Source organism: Notamacropus eugenii, chromosome 3 (assembly GCF_028372415.1).
Source record: "Notamacropus eugenii isolate mMacEug1 chromosome 3, mMacEug1.pri_v2, whole genome shotgun sequence".
Taxonomy (NCBI): domain Eukaryota; kingdom Metazoa; phylum Chordata; class Mammalia; order Diprotodontia; family Macropodidae; genus Notamacropus; species Notamacropus eugenii.
The window spans coordinates 154,820,054-154,838,052 of record NC_092874.1 but is presented as its reverse complement, the minus strand read 5'-3'; the positions used below and the strand labels follow the sequence as shown (position 1 = coordinate 154,838,052).

Here is a 17,999-nt window from a genome sequence, read left to right as displayed (position 1 = left end):
AAGAGAAATGAATATCACAGCAACCCTGGGATTTCATCTCACACCCTGAAAACTGGAAATGATAACTAAAAAATAGCAATAGTCAAAGGTGGAATGGTTGGAAGAAGCTACAGGAACTTGTGAGTATATTTGTAGAAGAGTATCTACAACCAAAAATTTTTGTAGAAGATAGGTGCAATGGATATTGTTGGTGGAGCTGTGGAATAGTACAACCACTTTGGAAAGCAATCTGGAATTGTGCAAATAAAATGACTAAATTTTTCTTTGAATGAGAGACTAAACTTATAACTGAAGGAAACCATAAATGATAAGAACAAAGACTCTACCTACACTAAAATATTTATATTAGAAATTTTTGTGATGGCAAAGAATTGAAACAAAGTGTATGTCCATCAGCTGGAGAGTGGCTAAATAAATTGTAGTGCATAAATGTGATGAAATAGTACTCTGTCACAAGAAATATCAATATGTGATGAATACAGAGAAGCACAGAATGATTTGCATGAACTGATGCAGAATGAAGCAAGCAGAGCCAAGAAAACAATCTTTAGAATAACTACAACAATGTAAATGGGAAAAGCCACCCCACACCAAAAAATCAGAAGTGAATATAACAAAATTGTAAAGATCAAGCATGACTCAAGCAAAGAGATATGAGAAGACACCCTCAACCCAATCCTTCATGAAAGTGGGAGGTCAACAAGCATTATACATTGCACATATTTTCAAACTCATTCAGTATATTGAATAATTATGCTGATCTTTTTACTCTATAAAAAATACTTTTTGTTCTACAGAATGGCTCTTTAGTAGAGGGAGAGGCAGCTACACTGGCAATAACTGTAATTTGAGAAACAGAAGGCATCAATAAAAATTATTTTAAAAAATAACCAGTAGAAAAAATTAATAATTGAGTTTATCCCTGACCAAAAAAACGTCCCTTAAGAAGTAAAGATGAATTGACATAGAGGCAGCCTTGTTAAAGAAACCAAGTTATCACAGTAGATAAGAAAGTATCAAGTAGGAATAACTTGTAAATTATTCAGAAAAGTCAGACTTCATTAGGACTGAGAAGAAGCAGTGGATTTGGCAATTAGGAGTTAGCTGGCAACCTTGGAGAATGTAATCCCTGTAGATAGTTGAGAGTAGAAGCCTTATTGTAGGAGATTGAAGAATGAATCTATTTTGAGTTAATATTCAGTGAGTATAGATTATCTAGAAATTTGGCAGTAAAGAAGATGATAGCCTTAGTCTGGGAATGTTATTTAGTATATCATACAGTAAACACTATATATATGTATATGTATACACATATATTATATGTGGATATAAATATATTAAGAAGGGTATGATACCTATTTGTAAATAGAAAAGGAGCACTAGAGAGGTATTCAGCATGAGACAGCATTAATCTAATGCTATAAATTATTATATCAGAACTATATAAAGTACATAATGATAAAAACTGCTAGCATTTATATGGTGTTTTTAAAGTTTACAAAGCACTTTACAAATATCTTTTTTTATCCTCACAACAACCCTGAAAGATAAGTACTTCTTATTATCCCAGTTTTACAAAAGATGAAACTATGGCTAACAGAGATTAAGAGATAAGAGATTTGCCCAAGGTTACACAACTAATAAGTACCTAAATCTGGAGTTGATGTCAAGTATTTTTAACTCCAGGGGCAGCTCTTTTGTATGTGGTACCATCCAGCTGTCTCTTTTATGTAACTAGAAGTCTGTCTAATACTTAGGTATTTTAGCACACTAATAGCCCAATGGTCTGAAAAGATAGCTCTCCTTTTGTTCTCTCCTCAAGATGTCAAGACATCCTCTGACTTGCATTTATAGATGGAGGTTATGATTTACTAAAAGAAATAAAGCATGAATGAATGAGTGAATGAATGAATGAATGATTGAATGAAAAGGTTACTACCATGGAGTAGTTATAGGACAGGAAAACATGGCTTAGTTATCAGTAGGTCTCAAACATGAGAATAAAAATAAATATTAAAAAATAAATAAAATATTAATTCTTTAAAACATTCCTATTTTTCAAGTGGTACCTTATTCTATGAGTAATGTACCAACATCCAGAGAGGGGAATTCAGTTCTATCTCTGTACTTTACTTCCTTACACTTGCTAAGGTAAAGGCTATATATGCACAGCCAGCTAGAGTGCCTGATGGTTTAGCATCACATTTCACTGTTTCCATGGGAGGCTTTATTTTTTCTTTTTAACAAGGAAAAGAATATTCTGACCAAGGTTACATCTTTTCCTCTGGAAAATTTCCATGTCAGCATCCTGGATGGGTGACTGATAGATGGAAAAAAATGGCACAAACAACTAAAAGAGGATAAATATTTCATGCTATCGCTTCAATAGGAACTGTCTACCTCAAATGCCCATGTATGATATAAATAAAAGAATTGGTTATTATGGGCAGGGAAAGGGCAGAATAATTTCTACTACAGCCTGAAAGGTTGACCTTTGGTTACACATTGTTATCATATCCTAAAGGATTTGTTGTCTTGGGGGCAAAGAGCTTAGAAACCTTACACGTTTTAAAGCAAACTATATAAAAAAAGCTTTTTTGCTCTTGTGTACTTCGTGTGCTTTTAAGTGTCTTTTTCAGCGGTTGGACTACAGAGAACTCATTAAAGTTTTGTGTTTCTTTTTTTATTTTTTTCAATCTAGTCTTGTGATTTGATTGACTTAGAAGACTCTTTGGATAGAAACTCTCTCCACTAGATACTAATGGACAACTTGCCTGTAACATAGTCTTAGAGAGTTGCTTAGTTCGTTTAGAGGCTAAACAACTTGACCAGCATCATATAAATTGTACATCTCAGAGGATGCACTCGAACATGAGACTTTACTGATTCCAAGCTTGTCCTTTCTCTACTATGGCATGTTGTCTTTCATGTTTCATTTAAAAAGCTCTGGCTTTATAGCCAGGGAACACAGGTTCAAATGCCAGCTCTGACACTTATTAGTAATGTGATTTAAGGAAAGTGACTTAGTTTCTCCATCTGTAAAATCATTGAGTCAGACCATTTGACCACTGTGATGCCTGCCAGCTCTACACCAGTGAAACTCTAATCTGAGTGCCACCAGCAGGTCACATGTGTGGCAGGTTACCAGTGGGTTGGTTTCCAGACAGATGCAGTTGAATTATTAGCAGAGTCAAAATTGGGGAAGAGAGAAAAGAACAAGAAGTAACAAAGAAAACCGTGTGAGAAAGTGGAAAAGAGAGGAGAGGGGAAGATATCAATTTAAAAGAAAAGAACAAAATGATATTGTAAATTATCAATGGAGTGCTCATTTAGTGTAGATTTAGAATGAGAGAAGAGAAAGAACCAAAACCTTTTATAACTGGAGTACAGATTTTTTTTTTAATCTATAGAGTAAATCATTTTTTTCTTCCTTATAAAATGGACAAGGATGGGTTTTTTTGTGTGTGCTGTTTTCCTTCGATATGGAGAGGAGGGAGGGAGGACACAGTCTGTGAGATGATTTGCTTGTCTATCCCTAGACTTATTTACACATGCATTTGGGAAAGATCTTTACAGAGCAAACTAAATTCTTTCATTATTTTTTTCTTCTCTCCTAGAATCAAGTGAGCATGAAGACAAGAGTACAGGTGCCTCAGGTGAGATGCCTTCCCAGCCTTATCCTGCACCAGTATACAGTCAGCCCGAGGAGCCAAAGGAGGAGATGGATATAGTGAAGCCAACTAAACCTGAAGAAAATGATGAGTTGGGACCATTGCCTGATAATTGGGAGATGGCCTATACAGAAAAGGGGGAAGTCTACTTTATTGAGTGAGTCTTATATATTTGTTTTCAACTTTGCCTTCAAAGGATCATGACAATAGATGATAGTTGCCAACTAGTGTTGTGGAAAGAAAACACTTAATTCCATTAGTTCTCTAGTCTTTGTGGCCAAGGATTATGTGATAGGGCTCTAGTATGGTTGAGGAGGCTAGAAAAGGGCAAAAAAGTCAATAGGGAATGTAGATAATTTAATTGACTCATGTCACAATTTTTCTAAAAAGGTAATCACCTACACAAGCTCATTAAATTAGGAGGATGATAAATACTATAGAAATGTGTACCAAATAATGCAGCATTAAGAAGGGGCCACTTTCTAGCTGTGTGAACCTGGACAGATCAGTTAATTTGTCTAAGCATCAAATTCTTCATCTGTAAAATGAGGATAATATTTTTTGCCAGGCCTAGAGGCCTGTGGGCTACCCGAGTCTTCCCTTACCTCTATCGGAGGTCTTCGGTTGGCCAAACCGGATGCTCGTATGAGAGAAAGGACGTTCCAGAGTCGAACAAGGTTGAGCTTTATTTCAGGGTCTAGTTACAAGTGCAGGGGATTTCTTCCTTAGGAGGGAAAGAGAAAGATCTCCCAAGGAGGCAAAGATCTTACAATAAGAGATTGGAAGTAGAAGTAGAAGTGGGGAGAGAGGGGGAGGGGAGAGAGGAGAGAGGAAAAGCGGAGCCTTGTGTCCTGTCCGCTCCGCGCCCCTCCGCCCAAGAGAGCTTTCAGGCTTTCCTGATCCTACTTAAGCTCTCCAGGTGTATAGTATGCATCTGAATACCGTGCTGTTAGGTGTGCCCAGATCCGGGACAATCTCGAGGGCGGGGAGAGCTCTCTCCCATCACGTTTCTCACGGGAAGAGGCGGAAATACACGAGATAGCTCGGTTCACCTTGATTCCCAGTTGTTTCCTGGGGGGGCCCTCGTGAGAACTCTGAGATTTAGAAGTTCCCACCTTTACCCGCCCGAGACTGTCCACATGGAATTGAGCTTCCAACCCCAGCAATTTTTACTACATACTTTGAAAAGTTTTGTTGGGAAATCACTTTATAAATTGTAAAGTATTTTCAAAATGTGAGCTAATTCATATGATCACCTTCTGGTGACCAATTTTCCTTAGATAGACTAGAATTATATTTTTTCTCAGGCTGTTGAAAAATGAAAAAAAAATGAAACAGTGATTATTAACCTATGCCAACCCAAAGATAATTTACTTGTTTGTTTTTCGATATGTCATTTCTAAAATGTTTCTCATCACTTCTCAAATGGATAGGCTCACCACCACTTCCTGCTGGTGGTCAACAGAAATAGCCACTGAGCACCTTTGTCTCCAAAATACCAACAATCACTTATTGGGTGTTTTATAGTAGATATTCCTTTTGTGCATACATTGGAGTAGATGATCATTGAGGCCTCATTTCAAATCTCAAATTCTATGATTCTATGATTCTGATATGATCTCATGTTTAGTACAAATGCATGCAAAATGATTACCAGCCAAAAGAAAAAATAATCTTAACCACATGACCCAGGAACAAAGTATTAAGAAAATATTTTGTTTTTCCTCATGCTTTCCTACTCTTCCTTTACTTTACTTCTTTCCATTTGTTTCAGATCAAAGTTTATGGTTCTATGCTGATTAGTTAAAACCATTTAAAATACTAATTTTTAGGATGATGTAGCAGAAATAAGAATCATACTTTGTCTAGAGACTTGGATTGCAGTCTTTGTTTTACCACATACTGAATAAATGACATCAGGCATTCTCCCTAATAATCTGAACCTCAATATTTTCATCTGTCAAATGAAAATAATAATAACTACCTACAAAATAGAGCTATTTTGAAGACTGAATGAGATCATGTATATAAAATATTTTTGAGCTCTAAAGCACCATGTAGATCTAAGCAGTTATAGTCATTATTTGAACCAGATTTGTGATTTTAGCATCATAGGAAATGTGAGGAAACCCCATATATTAATATAGATTGGCACTCATGTGCAAGCCTTGAACCCATGTCTTTTGTCTCTTAGGATCTCTATCATTATTCCACAGTGCTTAAGATTATTTTTCTAATGTTTCTTCAAGGTAATGGTCATCCTATTAATTTTCTTCATTTTTTCCAACAAATTTTGGATTTATTTACGAATTTAAACATCATATTACTTTGTACCCTTTGCTCAGAATTCAAACTTCCCAGTTCATCATCATCATTATTATTATTTAACCAAGGAACTTAGGAAAAATGAGGATTACTAATATGTCTCTTATAACCAGTAGGTAAAAATATAGCATGTATTAGTATATAAGAAAAAAGAAAATGTACAAATACCATAAATGAACACAAAGTATTACACCCTGCAAGGCATGCAAATCTCGAAAAAAAAGGAAAAATGCTGAAACAATAGTGTCTGATAACAAGGGGAATAATATAAAAAGTAAATAATATAAAAATAAAATTATTTGCAAAATTTAAGGACCATATAAAAGTTATTATCATTATCTTCATCATCATCATCATCATCATCATCATCATCATCATCATCATCATCATCATCATCCCTGGAGCCTAGTATTATAACACTTTGCTGACCTGTGTTAATAAATGCTTGTTTGATTTAGCTTCAATTGAATAACACATTTTATTTTCATTTTATTTTGTTTTCTTACATTATTTTCAACCAATATCCACATATAAAATGGACAGACATTTACTTATTAGTTATCTAGAAAAGACAAATTACTGTTTCTTCCTTAAACAACTTCAAAATCATGATCCAGGTAGTAAATTCCCCAAAGCCCTCAGAGTCTAAGGTAGGTTCCATGGACCAAATATAGCCCATTGAATTTGTGTAATTTCTTAGCACATTTGAATTAGTAGGACCATTACTTCCTACTCCAGTTTTCTTACTGACTATTGATAGCTGTCATTCCCGGATTAATTGGTAATTGTAATTGAAATTGAATATAATTAATTACATAATTAAATTCACATATCCCACACATATATTCATCTCTATTCATAAATCTCATTACTGAATTACTTAACCTGTCTTAATGGGACAACAATAAGCACCAGATTGGAACACTGTAGGCTAAAAGTCATAGAATTAAAGGAAATTTAGAACTGGGAGTGATCTTAGCCATTACTTAATCCAGCTCCTTCATTTGATGAATTAGGAAACTGAGGTACAGAGAAGTTAAATTTGCCATATCCAGAAGAGGAAATTGAGGAGGTGTTTATTAAATTGTGCTTAAGTACCATAAAATCACAGCAGAAATGAATGATGAATAAATGCATCAAATCAAAAAGCTAGTTCACAGATTTTTTTTAACAATAGACTTTGCAAAAGGCAATCCTTTATTTTAAATTCCATCAGCAAATTTTCTGCCAGAATTATTAAAGTTATAAACCCCACATTTTTCACCAGTAACTCAAGGCAGGGGAGTACAATGAGAAATATACTGGATCTAGATTCAGAGTTTCTGGGTTCAAATCCTATTTCTGACATTTGCCAGGCACCTGTGTGGCCTTGGACAAGTCACTCCACCTCCCTGGGCCTCAGTTTCCTCATCTTTTAAATGAGGGGGTGGATGCAATGGCCTCAGATCTCTAATCGGTAATCCTAAAATGCAGCCTTTTAGGCAATGACAAGATGGTTGCCAGAATCACAATAAGCAAACAGTAATGTTCGAATTAGGTGGAAAGAGATATTTGATGAGGATCAACAAGCACCTCAACTTGGGGAGAAATTTCTATATTAGTACAAAGTAAAAACCTATTTTTTCTTGAAAAAGCTTCTCTGAATTCAAAATACAATTCTCTAATTCTCTACAATTCTCTTTAGGGTTATCTTTATAACCCTAAAGATGTAAGACACAAGTATTATTGTAAATAGCATGAAATTAAATTGGGCAGCTAGATAATACAGTCAATAGAATGCCAGAGCTAGAGACAGCAAGCCCCACATTCCAATATGGCACCAGACACTTACTAGCTGTGTGACTCCTGGCAAGTTACTTAGCCCTATTTGCTCCATTGCCTCATCTGTTGACCTGGAGAAGAAATTGACAAACCATTCCAGTGTCTTTGCCAAGAAAACCTCAAATGGGGTCATGAAAGGTAGAACATGACTGAAACTGACTGACAACAAATTACCTGTCCTGAGTCCAGTGATTCTACATTTACCTTAGATTGTGCTGGCTACCAGAGAATAATACATGTTTAACTGGTGGAACAGCACGTACAGCTTTCAGATTTATATAAATTGAGTGTCATCTTGGGGAATTGCTCATGACGCATGTCTTGGTGGCACACTTTGCCACCACCAATACTCTTTTCTTGAAACTTCAAAATATTACTTTTCTTTGGATTTACAAAGATATAAGTAAAAGGGCCCTGGTTTCCATGCAAATATTACAGTATCACTGCATATCAGATAGAGATATCTCACAGAAAATCAACAAAATATTTATGGTAGCTTTCTCCTTCATTTGAATGATAAGATCATAAGCCAAGTCCCCACTTCCACTAAATAGTGTATATGGGTTTTCAGCCAATAGAAACTTTAAGATTACTCTAAAGATTTGAACCTCAGCTAGAAAAGAAATTACCTTATGCTTGATAGATAGTCCTTCCCTCCTATTCCAATGAATCCCATTTTCTACCACAGGGTCCTTTATAAGCCTCTAAATTTTTAGAATTACTCCAAAAGAGAATTAACCTTAGCTATAGATTGCACCCAGAAGGAAAATTCACTTGGCTTGTGAGAAAGACAATGCCCATCCTGTCAGACTTGCCCCATATGAATGGTAACAGGGGAGGATCTGGTTCACTCTGGGGCGGGGGGCGAGCGGGGCTGTGCTCATGAGCATATACTCTTCATTTCTCACTGGGCTACATGACTTTGAGAATTCTCTGACTGACTTCTCCACTATGCACCTGTGTCAATCCTGTTACATCATCCCTCATGGACACACACCCTTGATTTCCAGCTTCTGTTTTCTCTCCCTCATTAGATTGTAAGCTCCTTTAAAGCAAACTACATTTCTTTTTCCATATTTATCCCTATCACTTAGCACAGTGCCTGGCACATAATTGGTGCTTAATAAATGTTTGTTGATTGATTGATAACATTTGCAGTTTTTATTTCAAATATTTTTATTAATGAATGAACTCTGTAGGTCTATTCAATCTACAAATTGGAGTCTGGACAAATTTTCATCCTTTTTTTTCTTTATGTGGATAATTAAGCCAAGTACTGATAAAATATTGTGAATATCACTAGAAATATCTGCAATATTCCAGTGCTTGATGTGACCAACATAGTATTATTCTCACCTAGGAACTTTGCACTGGATCTCTTTCTTGGTTTTGTTGGGCAAATGTCTTGTTTTGTTTTTTACTTGGTTTTAATAATCAAAAGGGCATTAAACAACATTGTTTGTTATTATATCTCTTAAATTCCTAAAATAGGATATGATATTATTTAATAAAACTGAAAAGGGAGACTGGGGATGAATGAAAGGAACAAGGAAGAGTTTAAAAAAAAAGACATTGTGTGGTCTTTAGCAATAGGAAGCAACTTAAATGATTTCTAATGAAATTGCCTGATGTTAGTGGACAAAATAAAAAAATATGCCTTCATACCTTAAACCAAAGTCAATTTCTGTATCTCCCTATCTTCCCTACTCTATCTTTTTGCCTCTGAAATTATTGCCCTTTTTATGTATTATGCTGAAAAAAAGATTTTATGTATGTTCTTATTTTTAAAAAAAGAAATGAATGCTACATGCTGTTTTTAAGGTATCGCAGAAGTCTTAGTAAAGTTTAGAATATAAGCTCCTTAAGGGCAGGGGCTGTTCTTCAACTTATATTTGTATTCCTAATGCTTAGCACAATGGTGAAACATAGTAAATACTTAATAAATGCTTGTTGACTTTTTGATGACTATTAAAACTTTCATAGCTTAAAACTACACTGACTTTTGAAATGCCCTATATTTTAAGCTATTTTTATTAATTTGTTTTCAGTTTTCAACTATCACTTCTATATGTTTTAAATTTTCTCCCCCTCTTTCCTGCTCCCTCCCCAAGACAGCATATAATCTTATGTGGGTTCTACACAGAGTCCTATTAAACACATTTTCACATTAGTCATGTTGTATAGAAGAATTAAAACAAATGGGAGAAACAAAACAAAATATAACAAAAGAGAAAATACTCTGCTTTATTCTGTTCCGATTCTGTAGTCCTTTCTCTGGATGTGGATGACTTTTTAGGTCCTTGTTTTGCTGTGAAGGGGTGAGTTCATCAGAAACATTCCTCACACACTGTGGCTGTTACTGTGTATAATGTTCTCCTGATTTTGCTCATTTCACTCAGCATCAGTTCATATAAGTCTTTCCAGGTTTTCTGAAGTCTGCTCATCATTTCTTATAGCACAATAGTATTCCATTACATTCATATACTACAACTTGTTCAGCCATTCCCCAGTTGATGAACATGACCTTGATTTCCAGTTCTTGGCCACCACAAAAAGAGCTGCTATTAATATTTTTGTACATGTGGGTCCTTTCCCCATTTTTATGATCTTTTTGGGATATAGCCCTAGAAGTATTATTGCTGGGTCAAAGGGTATGCATATTTTTATAGCCCTTTGGGCATTGTTCCAAATTACTCTCCAGAATGACTGGATCAGCTCACAGCTCCACCAACAATGAATTAGTCTTCCAGCTCTCCCACATCTTCTCCAACATTTATCATCCTCCTGTTTTGTCATGTTAGCCAATCTGATAGGTGTGATGTGGTACCTCAGAGTTGTTTTCATTTGCATTTCTCTAATCAATAATGATTTAGAGCATTTTTTCATATAACCATATAGAGCTTTAATTTCTTCCTCTGAGAAGAACTGGGATTGAAATTAGAAAACCTAAGTTGAAATCTAGCCTATTAGCTGTGTGACTCTGGGTGAGACATTTAACCTCTATTTGCCTCAGTCTCTTTAACTGTAAAGTGAAGAAAATAACAGCACCTACCTCACAGGGTTATTGTGAGGATCAAATGAGATAATATTTGTAAAATGCTTAGCATATTACATTGGCTGGCATGTAGTGGACACCACATAAATCCTTATTCCTCTTCCCCTCCTTTGTAGTCCAGGAACAAGAGGATTACCTAAGAATAAGAGCAGTTAAATTATTTTCCCATGGTCACATAACTTAGAAAAATTATGAGAAGGCTTTCGAACCCTCCTTCCTGAGTATTTATTCTTCATTCTCCACCAAGCTTTCCACGTATTACCATTTGTAATGCTCCATTTTTGGAAGCAGATAATTTAAAATAAAATCAAACTAATTTTCTTTCTTAACTCAAGCAAGCACATATTTATTAAGTACCACATTCAGAACCATTTCCTGTGCCTGTGAAGATTACAGATTTATTTTAGAATTTACATGGGGATTCTTAATGGAATAATGTCAATACTTAAGAAAATACAATTAAATGGTTACATAAAATTCTTCAAATAATTGAGTTGCTAAATGCACACATGAATGTACCTTTCCAAAACTGCCACTAAAATTGTAAAGGGTCTACAAAAGTTAGTTAAAAACCTATCTTTAAAATGAAACAATAAGTTAAAAAATAAACAAGCTTCCACATTGCTTGTGGCATACAATACTTTGTAAATCAGATAACTAAAAGGTCATGATTTCAAGAAAGGGATTCTTTATCCTGAGGCTTGAAAGGAAGACATCGTGGGGTTAATTTGGATTGACATGCTCTGGGGATTCTGTTAAATTACTTCTGTGTTTAGAAGTGAGTTTAGTTGGTACATGAAAGAAACTGTTACTCCTGCTTTGGTGGAGAACAAAATGACAATAAGAACCTTGTTTACCACAGTTTCCCTGTCTGGCAGTGAACACTATACAATCTTAAATAATAGTTAAAAGCAAACTTTTGAAGCTAAAAATTAGATTAGCCAGAAAAAAAAGTCATGGCTTTAGAGTAGTGTTTGGGTATTTGGTTTTATTTTTTCCTAATCTTTTTCAAGGTTGAATTTCCTTTACAATTGTAAGTAGTCTATATAATTATAGTCCAAGTTCCTTTTTATGTTCATTATTTATTCTCCAAACTTTCTGGGAAATAAAAAACCCCAATTAATATAAAGTGTTCCATTAACAAAATGGAAGGCACAACTTTAGTACCTATGAAATTTTTGGCTAGATGATGCAAAATTAATTGCTCAGTTGAGTGAAAAAAATGCACAAATCCTTTTGCTCAATATATTTTACACTAAATAATAGGCTATTTGTCTGCACTTTTTAACCTTTAGCCCTTTCACTCAACTTATACATATACCCTTTTATCATTACTCTAAACAGGGTAAAGAATAGATCCATTTGTATATTTATGTCTTCTTTTGCTCCTTTCCCCTTGTTTTTCTGGACATTTATATGGTACAGTAGATAAACTATTGGCTTTGAAATCAGTAAGTCTTGAGTTCAAATCCAGTCTCAGATATTTCCTTAGTTTTGTTACCTTGGTGAGTCACTGACTTCTTTCAGCCTCAGTTTTCTTGTTTGTGTAATGAATCTATCTCCCAGGATTGCCATAAAGATAAAATAAATAAGAAAAATGCTTTATAAACCTTAAAATACTGTCTTAAAATGCTACTTATTTTTCCTTCCCAGCTATCCTTTATTGTTCTCTGTCTCTTTAATCATCTCTTCATATGTCACTATTGATATTTTCTCTTCTGTCTCTGTTTCCCGTCAGCCGTTCTCCAAAATGCATGGTCCTTTATATCTGCTCTTTACTTTTCATCAGCTTTTCCTGCCCTTCTTCCCTTCTCTGTCCTTACCCTATACAGCTGCATGTCATCATTGGTTAGACAATATTCATATTCCATGTACTTGGTTTTTCAAATGTGTATGGTTGTTTTTGTTATCACCTAATCTAATTTTAATGTTTGAATGGGATATAGAACTTGCTGAAGAGCCCCAAGGCTGAATTTTGTTCTATCATATGAGATGGATATTTGAAATAGATAAACAATACCTCAGTATCTGTTTTGGTCATTACTCTTGTGACTCAGGTTTGTGATCATAAAGGTACAAACTATTGCAAAAAAAAAAATCCTTTTGTATGTTTTCATCAAAGATACCTGACTTGCTTGCCTATCTTATTCACTTAAGAATATTATAGAGATGACAAATGAGGTATTTGGATCAATACTTGCTAAAGTTTTCTCAGATACTGGCAGTATGATATAATGAGTAAAGAACCGAAGTTGGGGTCAGGGATACCTGATTTTGAATCCTGCCTTTGATAATTACTAGCTGTTTAGCCTTAGGCAAGTCACTTGACCTTTTGGTGCCTCAGTTTATTCACCTGTAAAATGAGAGTAAAAAGCATAGATCTCATGGGTTGTTAAGATCAAATATGGTATATATATACATACATACATATGTTTGTGTGTGTATTTATGTATACATGTATATGTATATGCACATTATGTGAGTATATATGCATATATATAATATAGCTTTGCCAACCTTAAAGTACCATATACATGTATATGTATATATGTGACTAAATGTCATATGCGTAATGGATAGATAGTCAGTCTTTGATCATTATTGTACTTTAGGAAGCCATGCCCCTTCCCCTTAGAGTTGAGATAGCCTGAAAATGGCTTTTTGAAAGCCTTGAATTTTTTTCCTGTGTGCTCATTGGTCTGGCTCAGCTTTCCTTTTCCACTTTACCTACTACAAGAGCACTCTCTGCTACTTCCTCCCCCAGTATAAACAGGTCATGAAGTGATAAAGGTCAGATGTGGTAGCTCTGTGACTGTTGTCTGTGAAAACAGCTTATCATAAAACCTCTAGCAGATCTATTCCCTCTGGAGCTTGCTGTCCTCCTTCTGGGTTGGACGATAGTCAATGACAGAGTGATGTGACTTAGCTGCATCTTATGGAGAGTGGTCTGCAGGCTCATTTTCTCCTTAGCTTATTTTCATTATTTGGTGAACCAATAACTGCTCATTTGGGAGCTAGGAAGGGACTTGAGAGGTCATTTAAACTCACCCCTTTTTAATTTTAATATTTTATTTTTTCCCAATTATATGTAAAAACAATTTAACCTTTGTTTTTATAATTTTGAGTTCCAGTTTCTGTCCCACCCTGTCTCTCCTCCCCCATTATTGAGAAAACAAGCAATTTGATAAAGGCTATACATGTGCAGTAATGCAAATCACATTGCAATATTAATCATATTGTAAAAGATAACAAAAAATAGAAAATAAAGTTTTAAAAAAAAAGCAGTATGCTTCCATCTGCATTCAGGTTCTAGTTATCCTTTCTCTGGAGGTAGATGACGTTTTCTGTTAGAAGTTAGGTCATTGTATTGTTAAGGACAGTGAAGTCATTTGCAATTGATACAATGTTTCTGCTGTTGTGGCGTGTTCTCCTGCTTCTGCTCACTTCATTTTTGCATCAGTTCATGTATGTCTTCCCGAGTTTTTCTGAAATCATCATTTCTTAAAGCACAATAATATTTTATCACAATTATATACCACAACTTGTCCAGCCATTCCCCTATTGATGGGCATCCCCTCAATTTCCAACCGCCACCACAAAAAAGAGCTGCTACAAATAGTTTTGCACCTACAGGTTCATTTTCTTTTTTATGTTTTTGGAATACAGACATAGTAGTGGTGTGGTATTGCTTGGTCAGATGGTTTGCACATAGTTACATAGTAGGCATAGTTACAAAATTGTTCTCCAAAATGATTGAGCTAGTTCACAACTCCACCAGCAGTGCATTATTATCCCAATTATACCACATATCCTCCCATGTTTGTCATTCTCCTTTTCTGTCATGTTAGCCAATCTGATAGGTGTCTCACACATTTATTTTAAAGAGGAGGAAATAGATATGTGACTGGATTGATGAAAAGTATCCACAGAGTTTAGAAGTGACAAGACCTAGTATTGATTCCAAGTCTGATGCCATATTGCCCCTCATTGTGTTTATACTCTTTATTAGTGTGGTCTAGAGTTGGCATGTTTCTCCACTGGTCAAGGAAAGGATCGGTTTCTGCATCTGAGGATGAATGTAATTAATGATGTCAATAGTCCCTACTTCAGAGAATTGTTAGGAGCAATCTGTCACCTACCGTTTATTGAAGAGTCTGCTATGTTCCAGGCACTGCATTAGTTGCTGGGATACAACCAAAAACGTTTGATAGTTCCTGCTTTCAAGGAGCTAAGAATCTTCTGAGGAAAACAGCATGCAGACAACTATGTACAAACAGGAGAGATACAGGATAAGTTAGAAGTTATCAACAGAGGAAAGGTACTAGCATTAAGGTGGATAGGGAAATGATTCTTGCAGTAGGTATGATGTTGGCTAACATTTGAAAGCACCTATGGAGGCCAAGAATATGAAGATGAGTATGGAAAGGCTTCCAGGAATAGGAAACAACTAGTTAAAAAAGCCTGGAATTGGGAAATGAATGTCTTATTCAAGAACAGTAAGAAACCTGGTATAACTTAGCCCTGTTTGCCTCAGTTTCCTCAACTGTAAAATGAGCTAGAAAAGGAAATAGCAAACCAGTCCAGTATCTTGCCAAGAATACCCCAAATAGGGTCACAAAGAGTCGGGCATGACTGTAATGACTGAACAACAGGAAATGGAAGTAAGAGGAAAAGAGCCTGGGGAAGGGAACGAAGGTTTAAGGAGAAGAGAATACTAGGAAGACAGTCAGTTTATAAAGATGCGTAAAATTTAAATAGGAGATTTTATATTTGATTCTGGAAGTAAAAGTAGAGAGCCACTGGAATTTTTTGAATAAGAGAATGAGATGGTCAAACCAGATAATGTACATGCTTTAAAAACCATTACATGTTATACAAATGTCAGCTATAGAGAGAAGTGGTAGCGATGGAAGAAGCATTACACAGGGGCTATTGGGTTGGCCTTGGAGTTAGGAAAACATGTTTGAGTCTTGCTTTTGACTCATACTAGCAGTGAGGCTGTGGATAAGTCCACTTAATTTTCAGGTTTTTAAAAATTTCTTTATTTTCAGTTTTCTACAATCACTTCCATAAATCTTAGGTTTTCTCCCCCTCCCTCCTCGAGATGGCATGTAATCTTATATGGTTTCTACAGATGCATTCTTAGTAAGCACATTTTCACATTAGTTATGTTGCATAGAGGAATTGAAATGAATGGGGGAAACCAAGAGAAAAAACAAATCAAAACAAAACATAACACAAGAGAAAGTATTCTGCTTCATTCTGTACCCCAGTTCCACAGTTCTTTCTCTGGATGTGGAAAGCATTTTACCTCAGGAGCCTTTGGAAATGTTATAGGTCCTTGCATTTCTGTGAATGGCTAAATCTACCAGAAAAATTCCTTGCACACATATATGATTTTTCTTGATCTTCATTTATCAGGATAAAGTAATTCTCTAAAGTGATTTTAGCTCCATGTTACTGGGTACAATGTTCTCCTGGTTCTGCTCATTTCACTCAGCATCAGTTCATATAAGTCCTTTCAGACCTCTCTATAGTCTTCCTGTTCATCATTTCTTATAGTGCAATAGTATTCCATTACATTCATATACCATAACTTGTTCAGCCATTCCCCAATTAATGGGCATCCCTTTGATTTCCAGTTCTCAACCACCACAAAGAGAGTAATGGCAATTCTCTATGACAGGAAATTACTAAAAAATTACATATACATCTGTGGATGAAGTTTACATACCAGGAGATCTTCATACTGATGAGTTTTAAACCATACACATATACACATACATACATATATACATACCTACATACATACACATTAGTAACAGTAGTAGCAAATATGACTTGAAAATATTTGAGCAAACAAATTGTGTACAATTTTACAAAAAGCCCCATTACTGGCTATTGATTGATCACTTGTAATTGAGTTCATAATTGATCTCTCTTCAGGTAGCTGTGTAAATTAAAAGGGACAAAAAAGGTGTTTGAATGTTATTACTTCATGAAGCTAAGAAAAATCTGTGTTCTAATGTGTATAAAATAATTACAAAAGGGTTTTGATTCCAGTTTCTTAGCATCTGATCAATATCTACCATTTTATGATCATCAAAATAAAGGCAGAAAAATGTCTTTTTTGCCATTTGTCTCTAAACTCCAAATTATCATTGTGAAAGAAATTTTAAAACATATAAACCTTTTGAGCAAATGTATCAATTAATGTAATGGAGTCTTAAAGAACTTGTGTTTTTCATGTGCAAATGATGATGTTTTATTCAATATAATGCTTTTGAGGTCAATCTTATCTCAGTCTGTTCTTGTAGGGTTTTTAGCATGCTAAAAATTTAATTTACCTGTAGTATTGGAGAACTGAGTGTTCCAAACAAATGTTTTCAACCATTTTTCATATAACTTATGAATTATCCCTCTTTATATCTATTCTTATTTTCCAAGTGAAATCAAAAAAGTGCAAAAGACCACATCTATCTTTCTAGACACATACATACACATATATACACAGATACAGATACATATATATATATATATATATATATACGTATCTATATCTATTCTCTTTCCCATTTTATCTATGCATATTCTAAGAATGAGCTGATTTAGCTAGAATCTCATGACTCTGTTTTTCTGTCTTTGTCTCTCTTTCTCTCTCCCTCAATCCCATCCGCCATATATATATGTATATATATACATGTACATATACAAAATATACATACACATACAAATAAATATATTTATGCATATAGATACACACACATATACATATATTATGTCTTTTATCAGTGCCTAATACAATTCAGTTTATATCTTACTACATTGCAACAAATGTTTGTTAAATTAATGAATGAACATTCTCATTAACAAAACTGCAATGGAATAAATAGTTTACAAGTATTCCTGAAATAATGGAAACAGCATACTGTTTAGTGTTCCATTAAAAAGAATATCAAGGAAAAGAAAGAAAGGAAACTTATGCCTGAAAATCAATGTGATTTGCATAATTTTCATATTAAACAAAATACTTCACCAATTTTTAATAGAGTATCTTAATAGCTTGAAAATGATTTAAACCTTGATCCCAGTTTATCAGGATAAAATAATTCTCTAAAGTGATTTTA

At 34.8% G+C, this 17,999-nt stretch overlaps 1 protein-coding gene across 9 annotated transcripts in view; it reads left to right on the top strand.

Annotated features, from left to right (window-relative positions):
* The window catches only part of MAGI2 (membrane associated guanylate kinase, WW and PDZ domain containing 2), a 1,687,880-nt gene that overhangs the window by 1,118,075 nt on the left and 551,806 nt on the right, over positions 1-17,999 (top strand). For all 9 annotated transcript variants that reach the window (XM_072653189.1, XM_072653194.1, XM_072653195.1 and 6 more), the window contains one exon: positions 3,618-3,828. In XM_072653189.1, coding sequence (XP_072509290.1) covers positions 3,618-3,828 — 211 coding nt within the window. The remainder of the gene's footprint in view (positions 1-3,617; positions 3,829-17,999) is intronic.